A 27,542-nucleotide genomic window follows, 5' to 3' on the forward strand; every position below is an offset into this window, starting at 1 on the left:
GCCCAACCTGTAAATGGCCAAGGTTTTACTATGAAATGTAATTTACTTACAGACACATGCTGAATTCCTGCATGTTTTTGGTACCCTCATGGATAGCCAATACAAACCTTGTTGAAATATTAACCATTTCATTTTATGGCATGCTTGATGAGAACCACATGTTCCACTATGTACCCCAGAAACGGCTAGGTAAGCGTCATTATCATTGATGCATTTAAGTAAAACTCCTTCGGTAGTTTTCTTAAACAATTCATTTCCAATGATCACTTAGCTTAAGGCTATATATCTAGTCTTTCGACTAACCGTGCCTGACGGTTTCTCAAGGTATTCTACGATTGGTTTTCTCCAATCATTATTAAACAAATTGTCAATGACAAAAATTTCAAGATAAGAATTAGGATAAAAACATGGCTCATTAGAGTCCAATTCTCCTTCTGCCACCACAAGTTTTGACATTGACAATTTTGTCGAAGGGCATTCAATAGGGTCTAATTTATCCTTGATTTCTATCAATTCCTATAATTTCTGTTTAGAGACTTTATAACCTTGTGCTAAATCATTTGCCACTTGATTTTCTATTCTTGGCACATGTTGAATAATGACAGATTCAAAATTATTTAATAAAAAATTTGCAGAAACAAAATAAGAAAACAAATTCTCACTTATGCAATTGTACTCGTTTGTTAGCTGCTTCACCACTGATTCTGAATCTCCCTTTATCACAACATTCTTTGCCCCCAGTCCTAGCAGTATTTCTATAACACCCAACTTTCCATTTTTAATTAATTCAATAATGTTGGATAGGTGAAGTTTAATTAATATTATGATTGGTGTTGCTTTGCTTATTGTCGAAAAGAGAATAAGATAACGATGTTGAGTGAGAAGTGGTTTGAGAAATTAAATGAAACGAAGAGAGAAGTCCAAACAAGATAAATAAGGGGTCGACGGTGTAGAAAGTAAGATTTAAATAAGTGGGGGAGGGGAGAAGTAAAATTGTAAAGCATAGGAAAGGAGGGCAACCATAACGAATAGTGAGCCCAAGTATAAATAAGAATATTATAGATTAGAAATTAGTTTTTGCTTATCAGAGAAAAGAGATAAGAGAAGGAGAAGGAGAAAAGCGGAACCCTAGTGCAGCGATATCGAGTCCAACCGAAGGTTTCTACGAACTCGAGGTAAGGGGGAGAATCCTTTCACTATAGGGTATTTTAAACTATGACATGGGGATGTTTAATTTTAAGAATGTTGTTATTGATATAACTTATGATGAAAATGTGATGAAGAACAGATGTAATATGAATTGGTGATGACGTAGGAAGATTAGAATCAAAGGGAATAAAACTAGGATGGATAAATTGGGATTTTAACCACAATAAGGGTGGATAATTAGTTAAAATATGTGAGAAAGTAGTGTTTGGATGATGGGGTAACCCTAAGTAATGTTTCATATCAGTTTGGGCTTGTAAAGTGGACAATTAGGGCAATTCAGAAGCATTCTCGTAGCTCAAAAACGTAAAATTTAGACACATCATAGCGCTGCAGTAAGGGCACCTAGCGCCCACAACCCGAGAGCTGGCGCCTCAGGTGTCTGTTCCTGGCGCCTAGTGGCCACTTATGGGTGTTTTCTACCCATTTATATTCCGAATTGGATCTTGGTGTAAACATGACAGTTGTAGGCGTGGATGTTAGCTTTCCAATGGATCTAGTTTTACCTCTTTTAGACATCCACAACTTGAGTTATGATCAAACTACTACACATGGGTCAACACAGTCATGCACCCTATCTAGGCTTAGAAAAACTAACTTGTTGACCATTTTATATTCCGAATTGAGCTTAGGTCTATTCATGAACATTGTAGGTATGGATTTCATCTTTAAAATTGCTTTGGTTGCATCTCAATCAGACATTGATAACGTAAGTTACGATCAAAATACCACACATAGTTTAGCATATTCGTGCACCTCTCCCAGCCTTAAGAAAATAAACGTTTCCACCATTTTCCGTCTAGAATTGGATCTCGGTGTCTTCATGAAAGATGTAGATAAAGGTGTTAGCTTTAATTTCCCATTGGTTTGAATTGATTAGTCCCTCTATAAATTGAGTTATGATTTAAACACCGCACCTGGGTCATGATGTGTTGTTAATGAAATTTCAGTACATTCCTTCTAATGGTGATTTTAAGAAATCCATTAGTGATTAAAGTAAATGTAAAACCCCTAGATTACATATATAGATGAGGGAGTGTGTTCGAGCATAAATAGAAGTGATTACCTCAGGATAATAACAAGCTTAAATATGAACCGAAGATAGTAGCATATGAGAATCTAAGAATGTCAAGATGGCTTGGCAATAGGAAGTGAAAGATAATATGGATGACGCTACGAGGAATATTAGTAGAGAGGTAAACACCTAAATTAGAATGGAGAATGGGGTACACTATTAGGATGAAAGACATAGTAATGGAGGGAACGAATGACAAGAGTAGAATCCAAAATGTAGTAATGAATAATAAAGGAATATGATGTGTACATATGCTCGTGTAAGATGTTTAATGATGAGAGGTTAATGTCGTATGATGAAGATCTATGCTGAGATAATAATTGTTGAATGGTTATGATGAATGATGTAATTAATGATGTTTGTGAATGACGAGTAATACCGATGACGTATCTTGTTTAGGAAGACGAGTAAAGGATGAAGTGGATTATGTTGTGAGTAGGAGTTAAAGCATTGGGTAAGGTCGGTGATGATAATAACAGTGACAAAAGATATCCAGTTAACTAAGGTTAATAAGACGAGAATTTAATAGAGCAAATAGTGTGGGTACATGGTTAGTCTAAAAACACACGATTTAGTAAAAGGGGTATAAGACGATGATAAAGGGGGATATGAAATAGGTTCTTTTTCGAGTAACTCATGAGGTTAAACATAATCTCCTTAAACTAATAATGAGTTTAGGAATACCGTTAAGTGAAAGAGTAAAAGAGCCAAGGTGGTTAAGAACTTAAGATGAATGTTAGATAGTAACGTATAAGGTGTAAAAATGAATAGAGAATATAGAAGTCTAATTTAGATGATTGTACACGATGAGAGGGTCGTTAAGACGAAATTTAAGGGGGGGATAAGGAGTTGTAGATTAAGTAATGAAAGATAATAGAAATGATGATAACGATGAATAAGAAGGGGATCAGTTAGAAGTGAGCAAGATGAATATGAAAGAGGATAAGAGGTAATAGTTATAATGGTTGACGATAATAATAACGACTAGTATAGAGAGAATGAAACCTTGAATCATAATGTAGTCTTAGTGAGACTAAGAATGAGGAAAGTTGCTGAAGTCGAAATTAAGGTGAGATAATAACTTTAAATTAGAACGAAGTTAAGATTAGGGGAATGGACGATGCATAGATGACTACGAACATGATAACAAAGTAACAAGATATACAGTAGTTTTAAATGAGAAGAAAAAGTTCGAAAGAGTTAACGACGATGGTGTAGAAGAACCTAGTTGTATAAGAGAGGATGCGTTATATGTAATGGTAATGAATAAGAATACACCTTGAGACTAAGAATGAAGAATAGATTATGCTATCAGAAATAAAGTATATAGAGAACCTATAATAGATGATAAGATAAAGTATGTCTGTAAGATGAATAATAAAATAAAATAGAGGGATGTTGATGTAGAAATGAGTCACGCATAAGGGTGGGATTAATGAAGAGAATAAGTGGTAATATAAACGGTTGATAGAGAGTAATGATGGAGAATTCTATAACTATGAAAAAAAGTGTCAACGATTAATATTATATATATATATATATATATATGTGTGTGTGTGTGTGTGTGTGTGTGTGTGTGTAATAAATAAATACGATGAGAGTGATGATGATTAAATTATCATGAAGATGAGGATGATAATGTTTATATTTTAGTGATGATGAGAATGACGATAACGATACAATTATAATGATGAGAGTGATGATGTTTATCTATGATGGGATTAAATTATATTGATGGGAGTGTTGATGATTAATTTATGATGATAATGATAGTGAGGATGTTGTCTATGATGATGAGAGTGATGACGATTTCTGTGTTTGTACTAGAGTTGTGCATTTTAGGGAGGAGTCTTGCATTAATATGTGGATTATGTGATTAAGTGTATACGTGCAATACTTGCCGAATTTAATTCTCGACATCCATATAGAGTCTAAGGCATGGTGTCGTGCATTATGACGAGAAAAGTCCAGTAATATAACTCTGGCAATTATGACGAGAAAAGTCCAATAACATAATTCTGGCAAAATGACGAGTAGGTGTGGTACCACATTCATATAGGTAATTAGGAGAGTCCATATGCATGTATATGTGAATGTTTGTGCTTGGTGTTTTATGTGTGAAAATGATGTGTTGTGGTGATATGAAAATAAAGAGATTATACATAATGGCTGTTGAGACAATGTGATAGTAGAGATTATATTCTTCTGATGCTTATTAAATGTGCATGCTTTTCCCTATGTTTATGTTATAGATGGATTTCTCACCCCTTTCTTCTTGTTGTATTTATGATGTTTGTAGCTGTGGGGTACAGAAACTTAGGACGAGGAGATCTAGTTGCAGGACGCCTTGAAGGATACGATGAAAATTATCTTCCGTCAAATTTATTTTTATGACGATTAGACATGTAGTCGAATAAGAGCTATGATATGTAACACCAGGGTGGGGTCAATGTTGGATTTATTTATCTTTAAGTTTAAATTTTGAGAACTATTGCTATTTCTATCTCGATGTTGAATGACAAGAGAAAATTTTAATAATGAGATCAGGGGATTGTCTTTCCGCTATTGGAATTATTATTCTAAAAAGAAAATTTATGTTGTTATATGATATCACGTGAAATTTCGTAACATCCTATATTCTTAAATTTATTCTTATTATTTTATAATTATCGTCGGGAAATAGGGTGTTACAATTTCCAATCCTACTATTAAAGCTTGATACTCAGCCTCATTATTGGAGCAAGTGCCATTGATTTTATATTTAAATTTCATTGGTATATTCAATGGAGAAATTATGAAAACACCAACTCCGGTACCATTTTTATGGCTAGAACCGTCAAAATATAACGTCCAAGGCTGATTTTCCACATAACTCTGTTGTTTCAACCAAAGAATGATCAACTATGAAATCAACAACAATTTGACCTTTGACAGCTTTCAAAGGTTGATAAGTTAGTGAATATTGAGATAAAGCCAAAGCCCATTTTCCAACTCTACTATGTAAAATTAGTTTCGATAGCATATGTTTAATGACATCAAAATGCGAATAAGCATAAACAACTACATGCTTTATATATCATTTTAAAAACGTTTTTTAAAATTATTTTAAATGATGTTTATTATTAAAACAATTTTAAAACAATGAAATAAAAAAAAAACAATTTAAAAACGTTTATTAAAATTATTTTAATAATTAAATTTAAAATGTTTTATAAAATTATTTTAATTATTAAATTTTAATATTTTGATTTTTTAAACAATTAAAAAACGTTTTTCAAAAAAAAAAATTCGTACGCGTCAGAAAAGGTTCCAGGGGTTGTACCAGGGAATGTGCCCCACACAATTTGCCAGGAGCTAAAGCCCTGGCATGGTCATCTGCGATGACCTGAATTGCAGGGGATTGTGCCCCTGGCAAAACTCCAGGCAAACGTCCATTTGCCAAGGCTTTCTGCATTTTGTCAGGGCTTCTGCCCCTAGCTAATTACCAGATTTCTTGTAGTGATGAAAAATACAAACATTGACACAATTTTTCAACAAGACTATATCTAGTTTCAACATCATTTGAAATTTTACTAAGGTAATAAATGGCTCTTTCAACACCGTTCTCATCCTCTTGGGTTAACATGCTCCCATCATCGAATCAGAGGCTAAAATGTACAATTTCATACTTTTATTCCTAATTGGAGGTAATAAAATTGGAGGCTTCGTCAAATACTCTTTAGTTGCATCAAAAGCCTTTTGATGTTCCTACCCCCTGTTAAAACTATCCTCTTTCTTCAATCGAAGTAGTGGTGAAGATGCTTGTGTTTTTCCACTCAGGTTGGAAATAAATCTTCTCAAGAAGTTGATTTTTTCTAACAACGACTGAAGTTCCTTCTTTGTTGAAGGAGTCTTAGTTTCCATAATAGCCTTGGTTTTATTTTGATTGATTTCAATACCTTTTTTGTGCACAACAAAACCTAAGAAGTCACCTGCACATACACCAAAGGCACATTTTAGTGGATTCATTTTCAATCCATATTTTCTCATTCTTTCGAATGATAGTCGAAGGTGTTCTAAATGATCCTCTTCCGACAAAGATTTTACGACAATCTCATCAATGTAAATCTGCATAAAGTCATCAATAAATCATTAAACATTGAATTCATTGCCCTTTGGTATGTAGCACCAGCATTCTTCAGGCCAAAAGGTATTACCACCCATTCATAAGTGCCTAAATCTCTTGGACATCAAAATGTTGTTTTCGGTACGTCTTCTTCAGCAATAAAGATTTGGTTATAACCAGAATAATATCTTCAACAATTAACATATATAGTAATCACCACAAATTATGTTCTTCACCAACATATACATTATCAAGTATTTACATCCATACAATCAACAAGTCATTATCAACAAAAGAGTCATCAACATATCCATCATCAACAAATATCACCACCAAGAAACATTATCGTTTTATAAAGGCACAAATCGCATAATAGACGAACAAATGACCACATCGAGATAAACAACATATCTTACACTCAACAAACATTGATTCATTATCATTTCATCATATTATCATGATTGTAAAGCCATTTACAAATTATCAAAGCATAAACCCTCATTTAGGCAAAGTTCGTCTATTTTCCTCATTTTTCAAATGTAATTTATTTTTAAAGTAAGACCAAGTCCTAAGCTCACATACACCTTACATAATCATTTTAAACTCATTGTTGCAGGACTTGAGTGATGGTTCAAGTTGGTTGGCAACCGCCTCCGTAGGATTAGGTCAAATTGAACACACATGGAGCTCGGAAAAAGATTGTAGAAGAGTTGGATGTGGAGGTCTTATTAGAGGGAGTAATGGACAGTGGATAGGTGGGTTTATAAAATATGTTTGGGTTTGCAATGTCTACTTTGCCAAGTTATCGGGTGAACTTGAAGGTTTGCTTTATGCTAGAAGATTGAGATATATAATAGTCGAATTAAATATTGATTCTGTCGCTGTGGTTCATGGAATTAGGTATGGGTAGACAGGGAGATGCATGGGGCACTCTTTGGTTAAGAAGATCCATCGATTAATGGATTTAGAGTGAAAAGTGAAGGTCGCTCATTTGTACCGAGACACAAAGCAATGTGTTGATGCGCTTGCAAATCTAGGATGCTCTTTGAATCACACAAGGATGTTTTACGATTCTTGTCCGACTCTGACTAGGAGTTTGTTTATAGCTGATAGTATGGAGATTACTATACCTCCTTTAATTTCGATGTAGTTTCTCTTTCTTTGGGCATTTAAGCCCTTGCTGATATTAAAAATAAAATCATTTATGATCTAGATATTCCATGATTTGAGATCATATGGTTAGTAAATAGTGAGAATTTGATAAGTTTCGTTGAGGTGGCTTTCGAGTCAATGTTTTGTTGCTATTTAAAAAGGGATCCAATTATCTTTCCAAATATTAATAAAATGACTTCTATTTCTCCTAAGATAATAGAAAGATGATAAGTGGTACAAAACGACTTATGTTTTATTATTAGTTGAAATAGATAGCAGGTAGGATGCACATGGATCATCTTAGTAGATCCCCTCGAGCAAAAATATACACACTGCAACATATTGTTATGTTTTTTTTTTTTTTTTTTACAAAAACGATTTCATATAAATGCGAACTAAATAGGTTGTGACAACAGAAGCAATACAAGAAGGAATTTTTCAATCGAAACAGAAACAATTGAAATTGAAGCAAATTTATTATTTATTATATAGAAAACTACAACATATAATTCATTAATATAGTAGAAGTTTTTACTATTATTGTTTTTTTTTTTGCTAATAGAAGTTTTTATTTTGTTGAACATGCATTACTAATTATTTTTTAGAGCTTGAACATATAGTGCTAGTTGTTGATCACTAAACAACAACTTTTATTATACAAAATCCCCAGTTCAAATTGAAACATCAATAGGAAACTCACTTATCTCATCACTCCAAGGATTGATCTCTTTAATTGGATCAACATTCCTTAATGCACACCAAACAGCAGAGTTGCACTTAAATCCAGACCCAAATGCAATTTGCCAAATCATGTCACCTTTTCTTATTCTTCCTTTAGCTTCACAATATGCTAACACATACCAAATAGAACTACTTGAAGTGTTACCATATCTATAAAGTGTCATCTTTGAAGGCTCTATTTGAAAATCACTTAATCCAAGCACTTTTTGTACCTCATCTAGAACCGCTCTTCCACCCGTATGAACACAGAAGTGGTCAAAACACAACTTAAAATCAGGTGTATAAATCTTCACTTTGTTGTTAATGTACTTTTTGACAACAAAAGTTGAAACAAACTTGAATTGTTCTAGTAATGGTAAAACAAATTTTCCAAGTGTTGTGATGTTGGCTTTAAGCGTTAAACCAGCTGAACTTATTAAGTCTTTTGAAAGTGATACTCCTGTGATTTTGTTTGTTTCATCTTCTTTTTGAAGGATTGAAGTGTAGCATTTATCGTGTGAACCTTTGTGTGTACGAACTGTGTGTTTAAGGTGATACTTTGAACGGTGAGAATCTGAAGAATTATTTGATAGTAAGATTGCTGCACCACCTACTCGAAAGAGACAATTTGAAACAAGCATTGATCTGTTGTTTCCTAAGTAATATCCACTGTTGATGTTTTCTGTGCTCACAACTAAGGCATATGACTTTGGATGTACCTATAACAATAAAAAAAAAACGTGTAATTAAAAAGTAAAGGGTAGGTATAACAAGTTTAGAAAATGTTTTAGTGTAACGACAATGTAGGGATTTTTAACATCGTTTATCCGAAAAAGGGATTCATTGGAAGTTAGGGAATCTGCCACTATCAGAAAGTCTGAGGAGCTAGGGAAGTTTGTTGGGTTCAAAATTGGTTCAGACAGGTTGGTGGTGTCTCATCTGCAATATGCGGATGACGCCCTTCTCATTGGTGAGCCTACCATGGGAAACTTGTAGACTATTAAGACTATGCTCCAGTGTTTTGAGCTTGCCACGGGCATCGGGTTATTTTTTCTAAGATCTGCCTCATGGGGATCAATGTCGAGGAATCCTTTCTTACGATGGCGGAAGGCTTTCTCAATTGTAGGTTCGGTTCTCTCCTCTTTAAGTACTTTGAGTTGTCGTTGGGAGCTAATCTGCGGTCGGTAAAAAGTTAGGAACCTTTAGTCAACCAAATTTCCGCAAGACATGCATCTTGAAGTAATAGGTTTGTTAGCTTGGGAGTAGATTGGTCTTAACCGGTTATTTGTTAAACTCAACCCCTATTTTCTTCCATTCCCTTTATGAAGATACATGTGAAGGTTTGGGAACAAATTTTCCTCCTTCAAAGTCATTTCCTTTAGGGAGGATCAAAGGGAACTTCAAAAATATATTGGGTGTGTTGGGAGGAGGTCTGTAAACCAAAGAGCAGAGGTGGTCTAGGAGTGTGTGATCTTCGTTTAATTAACCTTGCATTTCTTGGTAAGTGGCGGTGGAGACTTCTGACATAGGGGAATGGTATATAGTAGTGTATCCTATATGCAAGGTACGGTCCTTCGACCACTTCTTGTCATATATGGATGAGATGTTCTCCCTTTGGTCGTCGTTGGGTGGTGGAAAGGTGTCGCCTTGCTGGGAGCTAATTCGACTTAAACCTCAGATTGGATTGCGGAGGTGGTGGTGAGGTTGGTTAGGAATGGATTACAAACCTATTTTTGGGAAGACTAGTAGGTGGGCCACACTCCCTACGATATTTTTCCATAGGTTCTTTCTGCTATTCAAGCAACAGGGTTTATATGTGGGAGTGATGGGTGAATGGATGGATGGTGTTTAGGTGTGGACCTGCGTTGGAGGAGACCCTTTTTGTGTGGGATCAGGAGCTGGTGTTGGAGCTCATGGTTATGTTGGATGGGGTTGTTTTAGTAGTAGGGGATGACTAGTGGTCTTGGCGGCTTAGCTAGGATGGGAACTTTTTGGTTTGTTCAGCCTATGGAGCACTGGCAGGGTCGAAGGTGGTGGTGAGGGCTGGATCAGTCAATGTTTTGAACTTTTTATGTCTGGTGTGGCGTAGTTGGCTCCCTCAAAAGTGCAAGTTTTTTCATGTCATTTACTCCTTGATAGGATCCCTACACGCCTAAATCTCTTAAAGCGCAGGGTTATTCCCGACCAGGCGAATGCTATGTCTCCGCTCTATGGGGGAGTGTTATATCAGAAGACCACTTGTTTGTCACTTGCGAGGTAGCGTTGACTATTTGGTACTTGGTGTGTAGATGGCAAGGTTGGGAGTTGGTTCTTTAAGGTGGTTTGGTGGGGTTGTTTCATGTTCTTGTGTCTCTAGGGGTTAGTAAAAGGGATAACCTAGGTTTTATTTTAGTTTGACATGCAACTGTGTGGTCTATCTAAAAAGTCCAGAAGGATTTTATCTTTTATGTCAAATTGTTTAAAGCTAAACATCTTGTGGAGTAGATCCAATCCCAATCCTGAAAATGGTTCTTTGTCAAACACTATACTCACAACTTATCTTTTACTAGCAGAAGGTGGAACAATTCTCAGTTAGTACATGTAGTGTGTTGTGCTAGGGGCACAAATGGATTTGATTTGTGCTTTAGTGGTTTATGTGGGGCCTAGGCTCTCTCTCTCTCTCTCTCTCTCTCTCTCTCTCTCTCTCTCTCCCTCCCTCCCTCCCTCCCTCCCTCCCTCCCTCCCTCCCTCCCTCCCTCGGGTGGTGTGCTCCTTCTCTCTTCTGTTTTCTTGGTTGTAAGGTTGTGTGTGTTTTCTTGTCTGGTGTAGCTTTGGGTGGCGTCTGGGGGGCTTCTGTTGGCCTCAGGGGACTTTGTTTTTTCTGTTTGCTTGCTGGGTGTTGGCCTTATAGGCTTTTTGTGTCCGGAAGAAGGTTGGTTTAAATTCCAAAATGTATTTGTTCTTTTTTTTTTTTTCCATCTATATACATATATTTTGCTCTTAAAAAAAAAAGATACTTACACATATATGTTGTGAAATAGTATTTTGATATGACAATAATATAATTAACTTTTTGTGCAAAAATTATTGATCACCGGTGAGATATAACTATTAAACTCTAAAACACTTATACTTGTATATCCTCAATTTTCAAACATTCATTCAACAACTAGTTTTTATTTATCTTTCTTTTTATATCATATCACTTTATTCTCTTTATTTCTTTTGCTCTTTAGCGATGGATCGAGGTTTTAATATCCAATAATCATTTTCCTAAACTCTACTAATTAAACTATGGTGTCAAGATTCCTAATGAATGTGAAAGAAAAAGTGGAAGCAACAATTACCGCAATTATTCCTTTGCCAAAATAACTCTAACTAATTTATAACTCTCTCTCTCTCTCTAGGGTGTATTTATAAAATAATACTGGTTGTTTTTTTTTTTTTTGAGGGATAAATAATACCGGTTGTTGAAAAATTTATAAATAATACTTTTTTTTTCGTGATTTAGTGCATGATATCTGTCGACGAAAAATAAATGTGCAGGAGTTCTTACATTTATGGACATTGGGAGCAATTAATGTTTTGCTTCAAATGTACGACCTTCAATTTATTTGTAATCAAAGCAATCAATTTTAATTTGGTTGCAACAAAAAAAAATTGTATTTTTCCACTATTCCTCAATAAACTCACTTGTGTGTATATATATATATACTAGATTTTTGACCCGTGCTCCGCACATGTTTATTGTAAAGGGATTGACATATAATGGATTGCTGCAGACCTAAAAAAATTAATAAATAACGATTAGAGTATTCTGTTTGTAAACGTATTAAATAAGTGTAAAAAATATTGTCAAAAAAAAAAAGACAACAGGATATGAATGAAATTGATGCGATGCATTTTTTTAGTATTAAATAAGTGTACAAAATATTTTCTTAAAAAAAAGCGTACAAAATATGTCAAAAAAAAAATAGCATGAAATTGGCGAGATGCATTTTTTTAGTATTAAATAAGTGCACAAAATATTGTCAAAAAAAGGCAAGATGATAGAATGAAATTGGTGCGATGCATTTTTTTAGTATTAAATAAGTGTACAAAATATTATCAAAAAAAAAGGCAAGATGATAGGAATGAAATTGGTGCGATGCATTTTTTTAGATGGAATTTGTTAGGTTAAATTACTGCTAACCTAATACAGCAAATGAGCGGGAAAATATTAGGTTAAATTGATGCAGACCTAACAAAATTAATAAATAAGGATATATATATATATATATATATATATATATATATATATATATATATATATATATATATATATATATATCCTTGTAAGCTTAGCTCAACTGGTATAGACAATGCATAATATATGCAAGGTCCGGGATTCAAACCCCGGCCACAACCAATATATATGTATCCTTGCATATATTATGCATTGTCTATACCAGCTAAGCTTACAAGGATATATATATACTAGACTTTTGACCCGTGCGTCGCACGGATTTTCTCGACTATAATAGAGATCAATAAATAATCTTTAACGCGTAAGATCATTGATATGGTAGAAAATATTTTCTTCAAAAAAAAAAAGGCAAGAGGATAGGAATGAAATTGGTGTGCAATGCATTTTTTTAGATGGAATTTGTTAGATTAAATAATTGCAAACCTAATAAAGCAAATGAGTGGGAAAAAATTAGGTTAAGTTGCTGCAGACGTAACAAAATTAATAAATAAGCATAAGGATGGCAAAAACAAAAGGCATGAAATTAAAAAAAAAATCTAGAAAAAAAGTGTAAAATTCTTGACAAAAAAAAAGTATAAAATAGAAGGATCATACATGATCATTGATTTGGTAGAAAATGTTTTCTTAAAAAAAAAAGCAAGAGGATAGGAATGAAATTGGTGTGCAATGCATTTTTTTTAGATGAAATTTATTAGGTTAAATAATTGCAAACCTAATAAAGCAAATGAGCTGAAAAAATTAGGTTAAGTTGCTGCAGACGTAACAAAATTAATAAATAAGGATATATATATATATATATATATATATATATATATATATATATATATATATATATATAATGCAGCTAGCTATAAGTAGGGGTGTTCATGGTTTCAAAACTACATTGGAACTGGACCACATTAATGGATACAATTCAGTTTTTAAAACCACTTTAAAAAAATTGGTTAATTTTTCAAACCAGTTCTAGTTCGGTTTAGAACCGGTTTATAGTTTTGAACCGGTTTATTTATTTCGAACCAGTTTACAGTTTTTAACCGATTTACTTATTTTTAATCGGTTTTTGAACCAGATTATTCTTGAATTGGTTTTCAAACCGGATTTTAGTCATTGTTTTTTTAAAAAAACCCATTTTTCAGTGACAGTGGTAAAAAAATTGGTTTTCAGTGATTATAATTTATTTGTGAACATCTGTTTTTATTCCAAGTTGCATATGATATCAAAAATATGAGAATTTCAGATTTTTAACATAATTCTCCATCAGATAAACCCACAAACATGATTCACAAACATTTTTATGTTAGTAGCACTGTGATATTATAATAAACCACTTCAGGAAAGAAGAATTGAACTAAGTAGGCTTTATATATATATATATATATATATATATATATATATATATATATATATATATATATATATATATATATAGAGTTAGGATCTGTTGACACCTGGTGTCAACGGATTCGTTGACACCAAATCTTGACCATCTATCTATTTAATCCAAAGGCACATATTTGCTTATTAAAATTTTTCTCGTGAGCCTTTTTCACTTGATTTCCCTGCTGAGCAAACTCTTTCCTCGTGATCTGAAAGTTTGTTGGTTCTATTCTTAGATCTCAATAACACAACACAATCACATCTATTCATACCTTGTAAAGATAATTCTTGATTTTTCTCCTGACTTGTGAAATTGGCCCCAATTTAATTTAAAGGGTTTTCCAATTTATCAAAATCATACAATTAATTTTATATATATTCAATTCATTTTGAACGATACAACCCCAGGTGTATTTTGTTTTTTTTAACCGAATTCAATTGTGGTTAAGCACATAAACTGATAGATAGAAGCAAACCCATCTAACACAGTCCTACGTTCACTATATTCCTCTCAAATTATCATGGTTATCATGAATTTGGTAAAAATTGTCTTCGGTGCTGCAATTCATACGAACTATTAGCCAAGAGGGAAAGGAGATGTAGACAAGGAATATCATGATTCATGAGGCAAACAATGTTTTCAATTTGATTTTTTCAATGACTGAACAATAATAGTGTGTACAAAAAAAATCAGTGTGATCATATGAAAGTCTGTAGCGAAGACTCACGTGAGTTAATTTAAGAAATTATTACAGCTTGGATTAAAAATTTTGATGGTTGAGATTTTGTGTCAACGAATCCGTTGACACCTGGTGTCAACGGATCCCGACTCATATATATATATATATATATATATATATATATATATATATATATATATCATCAAAGGAAGCTACATGATAATACTCCCTCCGTTTCAAAATATAAGCAAAATTCACCTTTTAGGTTTATTCATTTAATGATGTATGTGGTCCATACCACATACATCATTAAATGAATGAACCTAAAAAGGTGAATTTTGCTTATATTTTGAAACGGAGGGAGTAACTAATAACTACTCCGATACTTAAGCATTTCAAATTCCGATACTCTTAAACCATAATCACAAGTCAAAAAACATATTGTAATTTTATTTGGAATGATTAATTGTAACAGCGGAAGGAAGTTTTTAATTGTTGTTATTGGCAATTGTTTATGAGATTAGACTGAAGATTAAGCTAAAGATTTTCGTTGGTTAATTATGGGCCAAGGATTAATTATGTTTATTATTGCTTTTCTTTCGAGTAAAAAAAACATTGTAATTTTATTTGTTTTGGTTAAAAAAGGTTCATAAATATGAACCGGTTTTAAAATGAACTAGAACCGGTTTTAAAAAGTGGTTCAGTTCATAAAATGTTTAATATGGTTCAGTTTTTTTTTAGTCCAGTTTGGTTCAGTTTATGAATACAATTCAATTAACCACATTTTTGCACACCCCTAGCTATAAGGATTAAATTATATATGGAGCATATTAATTAGTGCTCTAAGAACACGTGTTAAAGATTTTAAATGGGACAATTTTTATCTGTAAACCTTTAAAAAATTAAAGGGTTAAATATGTTTTTGGTCCCTATAAATATACCAACTTTTCGTTTTAGTCCTTCTAAAATTTTCCTTCAACTTTTAGTCCTTATAAAATTTTCAATCACTATTTTTGGTCCCTATTTTAAAGTTACTTTTTGTATTTTTTTAATGAAATTATGCAGAAATGTGTAGAATATTGTAAAAATATTTCCCAAAAAAATTAGAATTTTTTAACAAAACATAAATTTAATATGAATTTTTAACCATCAAAATTATAAAAATTCATATTAAATTCACATTTTGTTAAAAAATTCTAAATTTTATGGGGATAGATTCTTATAATATTATGAATTTTTCTGCAAAATTTTATTCAAAAATATGAATTCTACATACGAGTTTACTTTAAAATAGGGACCAAAAGTAGTGATTGAAAATTTTATAGGGACTAGAAGTTGAAGGAAAATTTTAGAGGGACTAAAATGAAAAGTTGGTATATTTATACGGACCAAAAACATATTTAACCCAAAATTAAATGCAGAGTTTGCAAGACAATTGTAACACCCATACTAGACGTATCTAGAAAGTCTAGCATGTGTATTAGTTTAGTACTGGATACATTAAATTTTTACAACATTAAAACTTCGAATGAATAATCTTATACAACAAATGTGTTTGTACAACATATTACAACTCTACTTTTCATAAAAATATGCTATATGCAACCTTGATTATCCATACATCCTGCAGCGGTACAAACGAACACTTGTCGCGATATCCACTCGGCTACTAGCTTGCAAATCCAACCTGTTTATCTGAAACAAATAAGGATTGGGATGAGACATAATGTCTCAGTGAGTTCCACCTAGTAGCGGAAGAAGTTAAGAATTAAGCGAGGAATTTTATGTCATCAGGACTAATGCATTAATTTCCAATGTACTGGAAAATTGTATCGAATTAGGTTGATGCTTGCCATGCATAGATAATAAAATATTTTATGATGTTAGGAGTGACTGATGAGCATTGGATTACTTGAAATGATATCGTTTTCATTTAACAAGTTTGGTATAGGAGGGTATGTACTTCATCGTGTAAATCTCATGAACCTTAATCCATTAGCATCACACATTCTCTTCCGGACTAACCAATAGCTCTTCTATTCATTCGACACCACCAGATAGGTAATCCGATTACTTCTTCCGTGGTACTCTAGTCATTCTTGTCTTGCTTAAATGAAGATACATCCTTTATTCTTCTACCTTAATCACCACTGACTGTGTGGGTATCATTACTTACTTAGCATATCGAATATTTCTTGCTTGTCTCATAATATTTCTCACTAAATTGCAACACTATCTCAGACATTCTTCACAAGGATTCTTCTTACTAAATCCACATTCCGGATACACCAAGAATCAAGATAAGCTCTTTAAGTCAAGGTTGCTCGGAAATAAGCTTCAGAATAATGAGTATATCGGAAGGTAAAAACAACCAGTAAGAATATAAGGTCTATTCCCAAGGAAAGTATAAGAGTATACGATAAATTTATCGTGAGTTGGTCTTACCAAAACCAGTAATAAAGATTAGAGAAAGGTTACATCATGAGAGATTTTGAAATAGTTCAAGAAGATAGAAATCATGAGGTAAACAGGATTGTGGTGTCTCACTCGTCACAACAGAATAGAGCATTGGTTTAAGCCAACTGATGGAAATCAGAGTAGCGCAACGGAAATCAATTGGTAGTCATGGAATGTGGATTTAGTAAGAGTTTAGAGGTTCCGGTATTTAGAAAGGACGTCACGGATGTGAAGACATGAAGTAAGAAGTTAAGTGGCGAAGGGTCATGAACGCGCAAGGTTCTCATTTTGTGGAACTAAGAGTATCCTCCGAATCTATGTTTTGTTTAATTGACTTGCTAAGGCTCGTTACGATGTTAAAGCGTAAATTTTATATGATTTTAGAAAGATATATATACATATGGGTGATAGAAGTTGACATTTCGAAATTAAAAATTTAAATTCTTGTAGGTGCCGATTTGTTGCGACTCACGTAGAGTGGGCTAAACTCACTAGAACCAAGATTTGATGACACAATACTAAGATAGTTTTGTGATTTTGATAAAGGTACTAAGATTGAAGAGACAATACTCGTTTATGCAGATTAAGAAAGAAGAATGAGCTACATGTTGACAAGGAACGTATGCTAGGAACTCTTTGGAGTGAGTATAAACATACTTTGTTTAACATCTTGGCCAAAACATATAAATATCCCTTTTCCATGAAATTACCATTTTACCCCTACCTTAGGCGTGTTTAAAACGACTCTGATACTTTTCCCGCGTTATGCTGACATGTCATAAAATATTCCCATTAAACTTCCTTTTAATAATATACTATCTCTGGGAAGATCGACTGGTAAAATACCGATACTGACAGGCAGGATGTTACAACAATATTTCTAAACTTACTTTCTTATCATGCATCTTACGGGCATATGTTAGCATTTTTTTTTATCGAAACACATATAAAGAGATTGTTTAACCTGTAGGAGTTGTTTAGCAAGGTCAATGGCTATGAGTCCAGCGCTACAAGCCATACCACTTAAATTATAGCACAAAACTTGATGCTTAAGTTTGTAATGGTTAACAACCATAGTACTAAGAGAAGGTGCAGGATTGAATATACTACAATTTGTTATAAGAATTTCTATATCCTCAACCTTCATTTTTGTCTTCAACAAAAGCTCATCAATAGCACCAAAAATAACCGATTCTGTTTCTTTCCTTGCTTCAAAAGTGGAAATATTTTGTGGAATTTTCAATAAGGACTCTGGCACATAAGTTTTGTCACCAAATCCAGACCTATCCAAAATTTTCTTTTGGAAATCTATGCTCTCATCTTTAAAATATCCTCCAGATTTTATTTGTTTAATAAACAATTCCTTGCTACAAATGCCGTTAGGAAAAGGTTTATAGCATGCAAAGTCCACTAGATATACCTTTTTTGAGCATTTCTTTTGGTAAAACGTTACTATAAAGGCTATTGAGGCACACAAAAGTGAGAAAATATTACTATACTTGAATAATATTTGGGTATTTAGATAGTCTCTAATGATAGAGAGGGTAGAAGACTTGGATTGAACTAAGAAAAGGAATGACATTGAAAACATATTCATGATGTTCGATATGGCATTATTCCTGCTACTGACTGGGAGCTTTTCTATTTATAGAAGTTTGTTATAACGAACAAGGAGATCCATTGATCATAAAAAATTACGTTTATTTTACATTTTGAATATTTACTTATATACGCTTGTCTCAGTTAGAAAAACAAAAAGAAAACAAACCCTAGCTACAAGATGTTTGGTCCTATTTTGCCGTGCTTGTTGGTTTGAAAGAAATGGGCTGCATTAATTTAGATTCTTTATGGTTTGGGAGTTACTTTTCCCACCCTATGCCTTTCCTAGCGCGCCCTATTTTTTTTTCCAAAATTGCCCTCGGGGAGTTCCGGATTATATAATCCGGAATGAAGCAGTGCACAGAACTGAAACAGAACTGAAACAGATTTGCATGTCATTGTGGTTTTTATCATTTTTTTTTCAATAAATCATTATATATGTTTGTATAAAAGACAATTAACTTAAATATTATATCAAAAAATGATTATATATATATCATTATACCCAAAAAAGTTGAATTTATATCATTACACATTTCACCTAATGATATACATTTCAACTAAACTAATGATATATATCTAATCTATGGCGCCGAAAGATCAATGAGACTATCATCCACTTCAACCTTCACACCAGGAGCAGGACCAGCATCAACCCTCTCATCGGGATCAAGATTTTCAACAACGTACAACTCTTCATCATCTTCTATGACCTCAACACCCGCCGCCCGACTTAGCTCATTATAATCTGCCATCCGGCTGACATATTTATCAGGCCATGTGTCTGCATCCTCTCGATGGTATTGTCTCCATAAAGCGGAAGTGGGAGGAATCGGACAACCATCCTTCAATTTCAAGGCCATAAAATGGTTGTCATTCACATATGCCAGACATATCAACGGATCGATAGTTGGAGGCGGCGGTGGACCATATAGAGGGAAAAAGGTTTCTGATTTCCCAATGGACAACACAACAACCGTTTGGCTGAATTTCTGTGCGATGAGGAACCCCATATCCGGCATTGTCATCCATTTATCTGGTGGTGCATTGCCAATACCGGAGTAGGATAGAGCGTCCAAGACCTCTTTATACCGCCTATCATCATTAATCATCCTCCGATAGCGGGCATTTTCTACACCGATAAGCTCTTTGTAAAGGTTGTACCGGACTAATACGTGATCATCAACAGTCAAGTTACGCAGGACCGCAACTGCTCGGAACCCACAATGGCCATCACCGGGTACATCCGTAACCTTTTCAATAAAGCCATGCATCCAAATTGGGATTTGGTCTTTGTGTGGTATGCGGACTTCAACGGGTGATGGCTTCTTTGGATTTTTTGGGATTGGCTTAGGAGGAGTAGGAGACATGTTGCTTTTCTGTGCACTCTTTCTACTCATCCCTGTTGACCGTGTCTATGAACCCTGTGTTTCTTGCTCTTGGGAGTCAACAATCTCCCATAGGGAAGGGGACCGCCTTGTCGATCGAATACTTTGCTTATCTTTCTTTGGAGCTCCTTTGGTGGTGACCTTATTTGGCGGTGGACGCATACATGTGGTTTCCGGTAAAACAAATTTCCAGAATTGTTCTTTCAAATGCACATTCATGTTGTAATCGGCGTCCTTGAACCGGGCCTACAATGTGTAAAAAACTGTCATTATTGTTGTTGATGGAAAATAGTCAGAAACATGTATCCTGTGACTATTACTGATGACTTCCGGATTATACAATCCGAAATACACTTGGTTATCCGGAATGTATAATCCGGAACTTCGTGATACACCCTTTGCATGAGCCTTAAATGCACTTGCATGGGGCGTAAATGCTACATTTCCGGATTACATAATCCGGAATCCGTCGATTGTATCCGGATTATATAATCCGGATTTCACCAGAACAGAATACAGAAACAGAAATCCTAGGCAGAACATAAATAGAGACAGTTTTGAAAAAAAATACCTGGAGAATATCCCATTCTGGCAATAGAGAGATGTCTTCTTTTTTAAGCTTCGGGTCAACCTCGTACTCGAACCCCAACCTCTTCCAGTGGGTGTGAATTTCTTCCAAACGAATGGCGGTGCCGTTCTTGATCTTCAAAGCTAGCATACATGCACACGGTAACCCGTATGTGATCAAACTCAAACAACCACATCTTGATTTATCCGTACCAATTTCAAGTGCTTTATTGTACTCCACTACTAGATGATGCAAAACTTCCCTTGAAATGTTCCGGATCAACCTAGACCACAACACCTTGTCTTTGAACCGATGTTCAAGCATGATAATGCTCGTCTGAAACGAAGCATGTATTGCGGTATGTTGCAACTCTAGCATGGCATGAACGGATTTCCAGTTTATGCTCAAATCACCCATACTACTACTCTGATACTTTTTCAACCAAGCGTGTGCAGATTCAGCTCTGTTTGTTGTAGTATTTCCCATATGAAGGTTTTTGTCAACCCAAAACCTCATAAACTTCTCCTTAACCGGATCCAAAATTGTCTTTTCAACATAATCCAAAAACTTAGGAAATTTTGCGCATACAACTTTGAACCGTGTCCAATTATCAATATATGCTTCCTCCATGTCGGAGTCCAAAATATCCATCCATGCAGACATCACAGTCTTCACTACCGAACCAGGCTTAATCGCTTGCCCATTCTTGCCTTTGAGATCCGTCACTTTGCAATCCACTTTACACTTTGCTCTCACATTTTGTCCAATGTGATATGAGCACAACAAAGTAGTAGCTTTAGGGAAAACCTTTTCCACAGCATTGATCAAAGCATTGTCCCTATCAGTGACAACTACTTTGGGATAGAGATCTTTGGAGTACAACATCTCACGACACCTCTCAAGAGCCCAATAAACATTGTCTTTCCTCTCAGACATCATATAGGCAAAAGCAATAGAGTATGTTTTCATGGTAGAGGTGTTACCGACAAATTCAAGCAATGGAAGACGATACTTGTTTGTCTTGTATGTGGAATCCAACACAAGCACCGTGGAGTACGTGTTAAACAACTTGATAGACTCTGGATGTGCCCAAAAAACATCACTGACTTCATCAGAATCATGATACTTCCTACAATGATAAACGTAACCATTATCAACCAAAGACTTCAAGAGATGTTGCATGTCATTCCTCGTACTCCTAATGGACCGCCTATACCTGTAAGTAGCATTATAAACGTGTTTGATGGTAGTTGAAGTGGTACGGTTCCTCTTCTTTAAGTTGGTAAGCATTTGCCTCAGAGGAACATTTGATTCCACCATCTCTTCAAGGTGAACACGTTCATTTGGGTTTAGACGACCAGCGGTTTTATGACCTTTCAACCCATCTGTCATGCCATGGTTGTGTTTACCATCACCAACTTTGAGGCTCCACTCACCACCAGTCAACAAGTAACCTCTCAGCCTAAACGGACACTCGCATTTGTACTCGGTGTATGAACCTCCCCTTTCACATATCAAAGTAACAAATGTGTTTCTTCCGTTGCCACTGTTATTGGATTTACCAATAACAGTGGAAAAACCAAGCTTCCTAGCTTTCTCCCGAACCCACTCCAACAAATCATTGCGTGTTGCAAACCTGTGTTTGGTGGTAAAATGTTCTCGCTGGTCAATACAAACAGCAACAACTGGAGGAATAGGAGGAGGAGCATCCTCTACTTTAGGGGGTGGTGGTGGGGGATTCTCGGATTTGGCATTTCCGGAATCATGCGCATCTTGAAGTAAAAGAAGCGGCAACACAACAGGAGGTTCATTCTGAGGTAGATCATCATTTGGGGGATCAACAGGTACAACCATGACTGAAAACAGTGTGAAACAGAGTCAGAAAATGAACACAGTTTTTGCACTGGTACAGTCCGGAACACGAAATCCGGAGCACATGAATGCAGTCCGGATTACATATTCCGGAAAAGTACTGCATAGATCATACAACGTGATCAAAGCTTAATCGCCTAAAAATCGACTATGGAAAGGTTTATATACACATTACCTTTGCATTCAGTCGAAAATGATGATGTTAACCCCCCTTGATGGCCAGATTGCTGCTCCAAAACTTGATTTCGCCCAAATGGAGGGTTTTTTTAGAGGTGTAGGGAGTGTTTTTGATAAAGGTGGTCTGCTTCAGCTAGGTTCTGGCGAACTATATATACCCTAACTGTCCGGATTACATTTTCCGGAATTAAACGTCTACTTTTCCCGCCTGGTTTGAACATAGGGCGTTTGAACACAGGGCGTGCGGATTTCCTCCTCCGGAGTGCAACCATTATATCCGGATTATGTTTTCCGGATTGTATTTCACCTGACCAAACCAGACTTTCGCAAGTCCCGATAGGCAGGGTGATTTTCAAACATTTCGGATTATATGATCCGGATTTTGTCAGGATAACATAGTCCGGATAAAGGGTATTTTGGTCAAAAAAATAGGGTGCGCGAGAAGGCCATAGGGTGGGAAAAGTAATACTCTTATGGTTTTATGACCTAATGGATGTGAATGAATTGATTAGACTACAAGATGATAAAGTCCATATGTATGTGATACACAAACTTTGTGGACCTATTATTGAGGAATATCCAACACTTGAGTATTTAAAAATTGCTTTTTTGACAATGAATACTTCCTATTGACACAAGTAAATGACGCTTTTACCCCCAGCGGTAGTTAACAACCGCTGATATAAGCGCCAGTAGTTAATAACCGCTGGCTTCCAGCGGCAGTTAACTACCGTTGTGTTCGTGATATATTCAAGTCAGTAGCCATGATCCAGACATTGTCTCAATCTTCACCATCACCATCTTTCTCTCAAATTTTCACTCTCTATCTAAAAAACTCTACCAAATCATCCAAACTTTCTTCCACTAAATCACAAGTAAGTTATCACTTATGCTATTGTCATACATTTTAGTTAGTATATGTGTTTATAATTTTAGTTGTTGTTTAATTATTAAATTTTGAATATTTGTTTTTAATATAGTTATGTTTGTAGATCTGAAATGCTATTAACATATATTATGAATACCTGTTATAATGAAGTTATATTGATTGAATTTATAAATTTTTTTTCGAATTTTATAAATTTTTTAGGGTTTGTTTAGGATTTTTAGGGTTTATGTCAAATTTTCACTACAAGTGTTTGAATGAGTTTTTCATTGATTATTTTTAATTTCTATGTGTGTAGATTTGAAACAATGGTCGGGTGGATCGACGTTCATGCAGAATTCAACGGCGGAGAACCTCAGAGGTTGAAGGTTCGGTGCCTTGATGTAACGTTAAGAGGTCTCAAGGATCAACTAAATGAATTCAACCAAGCACTCAACCCCAGAGACACAAGGAGGGTGCAAAACATTCGGTATAAACGTCCAACGCTCGACGAGGGGAGAGTATCATTCACTTGGGTGGAGTTAAAGAACGACGAAAACGTGACGAGCATGTTTTGGGAGCACAGCATGTTCCAGTGGATCGATATGCGGGTGACGTTGCTGAGATCAACTTAAGATATTATCAACAACTTGATTCCGCCAGAAGATCGTCATTAGTCAGGGTAAGGTGCATTCCAACTACAACAATTGTCTTACTCTGAAATGGGGTAATTCAAACTTGTCAAACGGCGAGGACTCAAGCATTTCGCTCGGTGTTCATGTTTTTCCTTTGAAAAGATTAAATTCTTGTTAGGCTGGTTTAAATGAAGGTATTAAGTGTCAAGGAATGGACCTCATTTCGGTGACACTTGAATACCTTCATCTAAATCAAGCCTAACAAAAATTTATTCTTTTCAAAGGAAAGCATGAACACCGAGCGAAATGCTTGAGTCCTCGCCGTTTGGCAAGTTTGAATTTACCCCATTTCAGAGATAAGACAATTGTTGTAGTTGGAATGCACATTCCAACTGCAACAATTGTCTTACTCTGGATGGGGCAATTCAAACTTGTTAATCGGCATGACTCCAACATTCGATGAGTATCTTGAACGATGGTATTCAAGTGTCAAGGAATGGACCTCATTTCGTTGGCACTTGAATACCATCATTCGAGATGTTGATCGTATGTTGGAGTCCTGCGGCTTAGCAAGTTTGAATTTGCCCCATTCAGTGGTAAGATAATTGTTGCAGTTGTAAGGTACATTCCGGAATGTAATGTAATGTAATGTGATAATTATCTTATTTATTCACTTTTCGAATTTATTTATTCATTACGGAATTTTAATTATTTGAATTCACGTTAGATTTAATTAGTTTTTATTCAAATATGCAATTTTAATTATTTGAATTCACGTTAAATTTAATTAGTTTTTATTAGAATACATAATTTTAATTATTTGAATTCACGTTAGATTTAATAAGTTTTTATTAGAATACGGAATTTTAATTATTTGAATTCACGTTAGATTTAATAAGTTTTTATTCAAATTCACGTTAGATGTCTTTAATACACATTTTTTATTTGAATTTTTGTATTTCATATAAATAAATGCAAATAAAAACTAAAATAAAGGAACACAAGTAATATATATATATATATATATATATATAAAATCACATTTTATTAATATAATAATACATTTACAATGAGGTAAAACTAAATCTGCTTCGTCGTACATTTATTCCTTAATAGGTGGAGTCATCTTCGTCGTACATTTATTCCTTAATAGGCGGAGTCATCTTCGTCGTACATTGACCGAGGATGAGCCTGAGAAATACCAGACTCACTTTAGTGAGTACATTAAGAAAGGAATCGAGGCAGATGGCCTTGAGGAGCTTTACAAGAGGGTTCATGCTGCAATTCGTGTTGTTCCTCACATTTGCACTCTTGCTGTTTAATAATACATTTAACTACCGCTTGGGTTAAAACAAAGGAAAAAAACCACAAACCATAAACCCTAAACCCTAAATCCTGGGGTAAAACCAATTCAAAGGGGCTTATTTCAATGAAAGGCGAATGATGACAAGCATGATGACAAACAAACATTTTGTAGAAGAAAGAGTAAAGAGGGGAGAATGATAGGAAATGAGAGTAAGGAGGGGAAAAATGTAGAAAAAATAGGTTGAATGTTGAAAAAAAAAAGGTTGAATGAATGATGGAAAAAGAGGTTGAATGATGCAAAAAGAGGTTGAATGTAGAAAAAATAGGTTGAATGTTGAAAGAAAATAGGTTGAATGTGGAAAAAATGTGTTGAATGAATGAAGAAAAAGAGGTTGGATGATGAAAAGGACGGTGCATCCTAGAACGCACGTAACGGCAGTTAACTGCCGCTGGAAGCCAACAGTTGTTAACAGCCGGCACATACCCCAACGGTTGTTAACAGCCGCTGGGGGTAAAAGGGTCATTTGCTTGTGTCAATAAGAAGTATTCTATGTCAGAAAAGTAATTTTCCGAGTATTTTGTAGAAGGGCCAAATGCAGTGGAAAATAGGAAGCTTTACCCAACACCCCAAAAATTATACCCTTACCTCTACAAACCATCAAAATACCAATTTTAACCCTTTAAAAACCCACACCCATTCACCCCATATTCTTTTCAAAGTTGAAAGTAACGTTTCTGGATTTTTTTATTTCTTTTTTTTAAGGCATGAAACAAGAGATAAACATCACTTCCAAACAAAATATTTCTTCATCATTTCACTTTTCTCATTGAAATGTAATAATCACTATATCAGTTTTCTAGAATTCATCACCATACCAGAAAGTTTAAAACGAAAATCTAGAACGTAGCTATTTACAGGCCTTTAAAATTAAGCTTGTAATTATCTTAAGATAATTAATCTTTACCATATCCTTTGAAAATAACAACAACCTATCAAAAACTGAGATTAAATTCCAATTAATAACACAAATAGGTAAATAAACACACACTTTAGGTGCTTTTAATGAGTTTCATGAAAATGGGAAGGCAACCATATTGGACGAGAAAACCAAAGAGACGACAAACATGGAGAGAAATGTGAAAGATTGATTCATGATATTTTTTTTCCATTCAGCTTGAACTGCAATTCCCGTAAGGTCAGGGAAGTAATAAGGATAGTGGGCCAAGCAATGAAGGGGGTATGGACAGTGGTCCTCTGTCCTTATAATGTGGTACATATGGATAGTGGACCTATTAAGGAAAATGAGGTGGATATGGAAAGCGGTCCCTCTACACAGCTTCAAATGCTCCAACATGTACGAATTCAAATGCTCTGACTGCTACAATTGGTGTAAATGCAAAGAAGAGAGAATGGTAGAAGAAGAAGAAGAAAGAAGATAAAGATGGGAAGAACAAGAGAAGACGGAGGAGAAGAAGGTAGATGAGAGACATGCTCCAACATGTACGAATTCAAATGCTCTGACTGCTACAATTGGTGTAAATGCAAAGAAGAGAGAATGGTAGAAGAAGAAGAAGAAAGAAGATAAAGATGGGAAGAACAAGAGAAGACGGAGGAGAAGAAGGTAGATGAGAGACATGGGAAGAAGAAGGTAGACTAAATATAATCTTGGCACCAACATTTTATTCAACATCCATGTAATTCTCACCAATTGGTTGTTTAAATATTTCAACATCTATAAGAAAAGTTGTTTTGATTGAATCCAAAAACCTACAAATGAATTCACGAACAACATTATTATTCGGAGATCCATTAGCGCAAGGGGCATCTTGAGATTATGAGTGTGCTCTAAGAAAACTAAGATTTTTTTTTTTTCCAAGTTGTTTAGTGGCTAGAAATTCTCTTTTTTAACGAGAATAAGCGAAGTGTCTAGGGTTCAAACCCCAACCCCTACATATATTATGCAACGTCCCCATCAATTGAGTTAAACTCACGGAGACAAGAAGTTACTGCCCTTATAGTAACTTTTTTTCTCCTCATATTCTATCGTTCTGAAGTCATCATATATAATAATACTTTCATCTTTCAAAAAAATATATAATAATATTTCCATAAAGGTTTTTGTAAGAAATAATTTT

The 27,542-nt window shown here is 34.7% G+C and overlaps 2 protein-coding genes across 2 annotated transcripts; both read right to left on the minus strand.

The window, feature by feature from the left end:
- Window positions 1-8,005: 8,005 nt before the first annotated feature.
- On the minus strand, window positions 8,006-18,595 carry LOC146930106 (3-ketoacyl-CoA synthase 2-like). The gene is made up of 2 exons (XM_085701754.1): window positions 17,962-18,595; window positions 8,006-8,977 (listed from the first exon to the last, which is right to left on the minus strand). Exons 1-2 carry the CDS (start codon window positions 18,592-18,594, stop codon window positions 8,210-8,212), a joined length of 1,401 nt encoding a protein of 466 aa, XP_085557880.1. The 5' UTR covers window position 18,595; the 3' UTR covers window positions 8,006-8,209.
- Window positions 18,596-19,180: 585 nt separating this feature from the next.
- LOC146930107 (PKS-NRPS hybrid synthetase cheA-like) lies at window positions 19,181-22,406 on the minus strand. The gene is made up of 3 exons (XM_085707473.1): window positions 20,556-22,406; window positions 20,089-20,230; window positions 19,181-19,998 (listed from the first exon to the last, which is right to left on the minus strand). The coding sequence occupies exons 1-3, from the start codon at window positions 22,404-22,406 to the stop codon at window positions 19,181-19,183; spliced, it is 2,811 nt and encodes a 936-aa protein (XP_085563599.1).
- Between the last annotated feature and the right edge of the window lie 5,136 nt (window positions 22,407-27,542).

This window comes from Medicago sativa, chromosome 4, assembly GCF_051527215.1.
Source record: "Medicago sativa cultivar Bolivia chromosome 4, Bolivia_mono, whole genome shotgun sequence".
Lineage (NCBI taxonomy): Eukaryota > Viridiplantae > Streptophyta > Magnoliopsida > Fabales > Fabaceae > Medicago > Medicago sativa.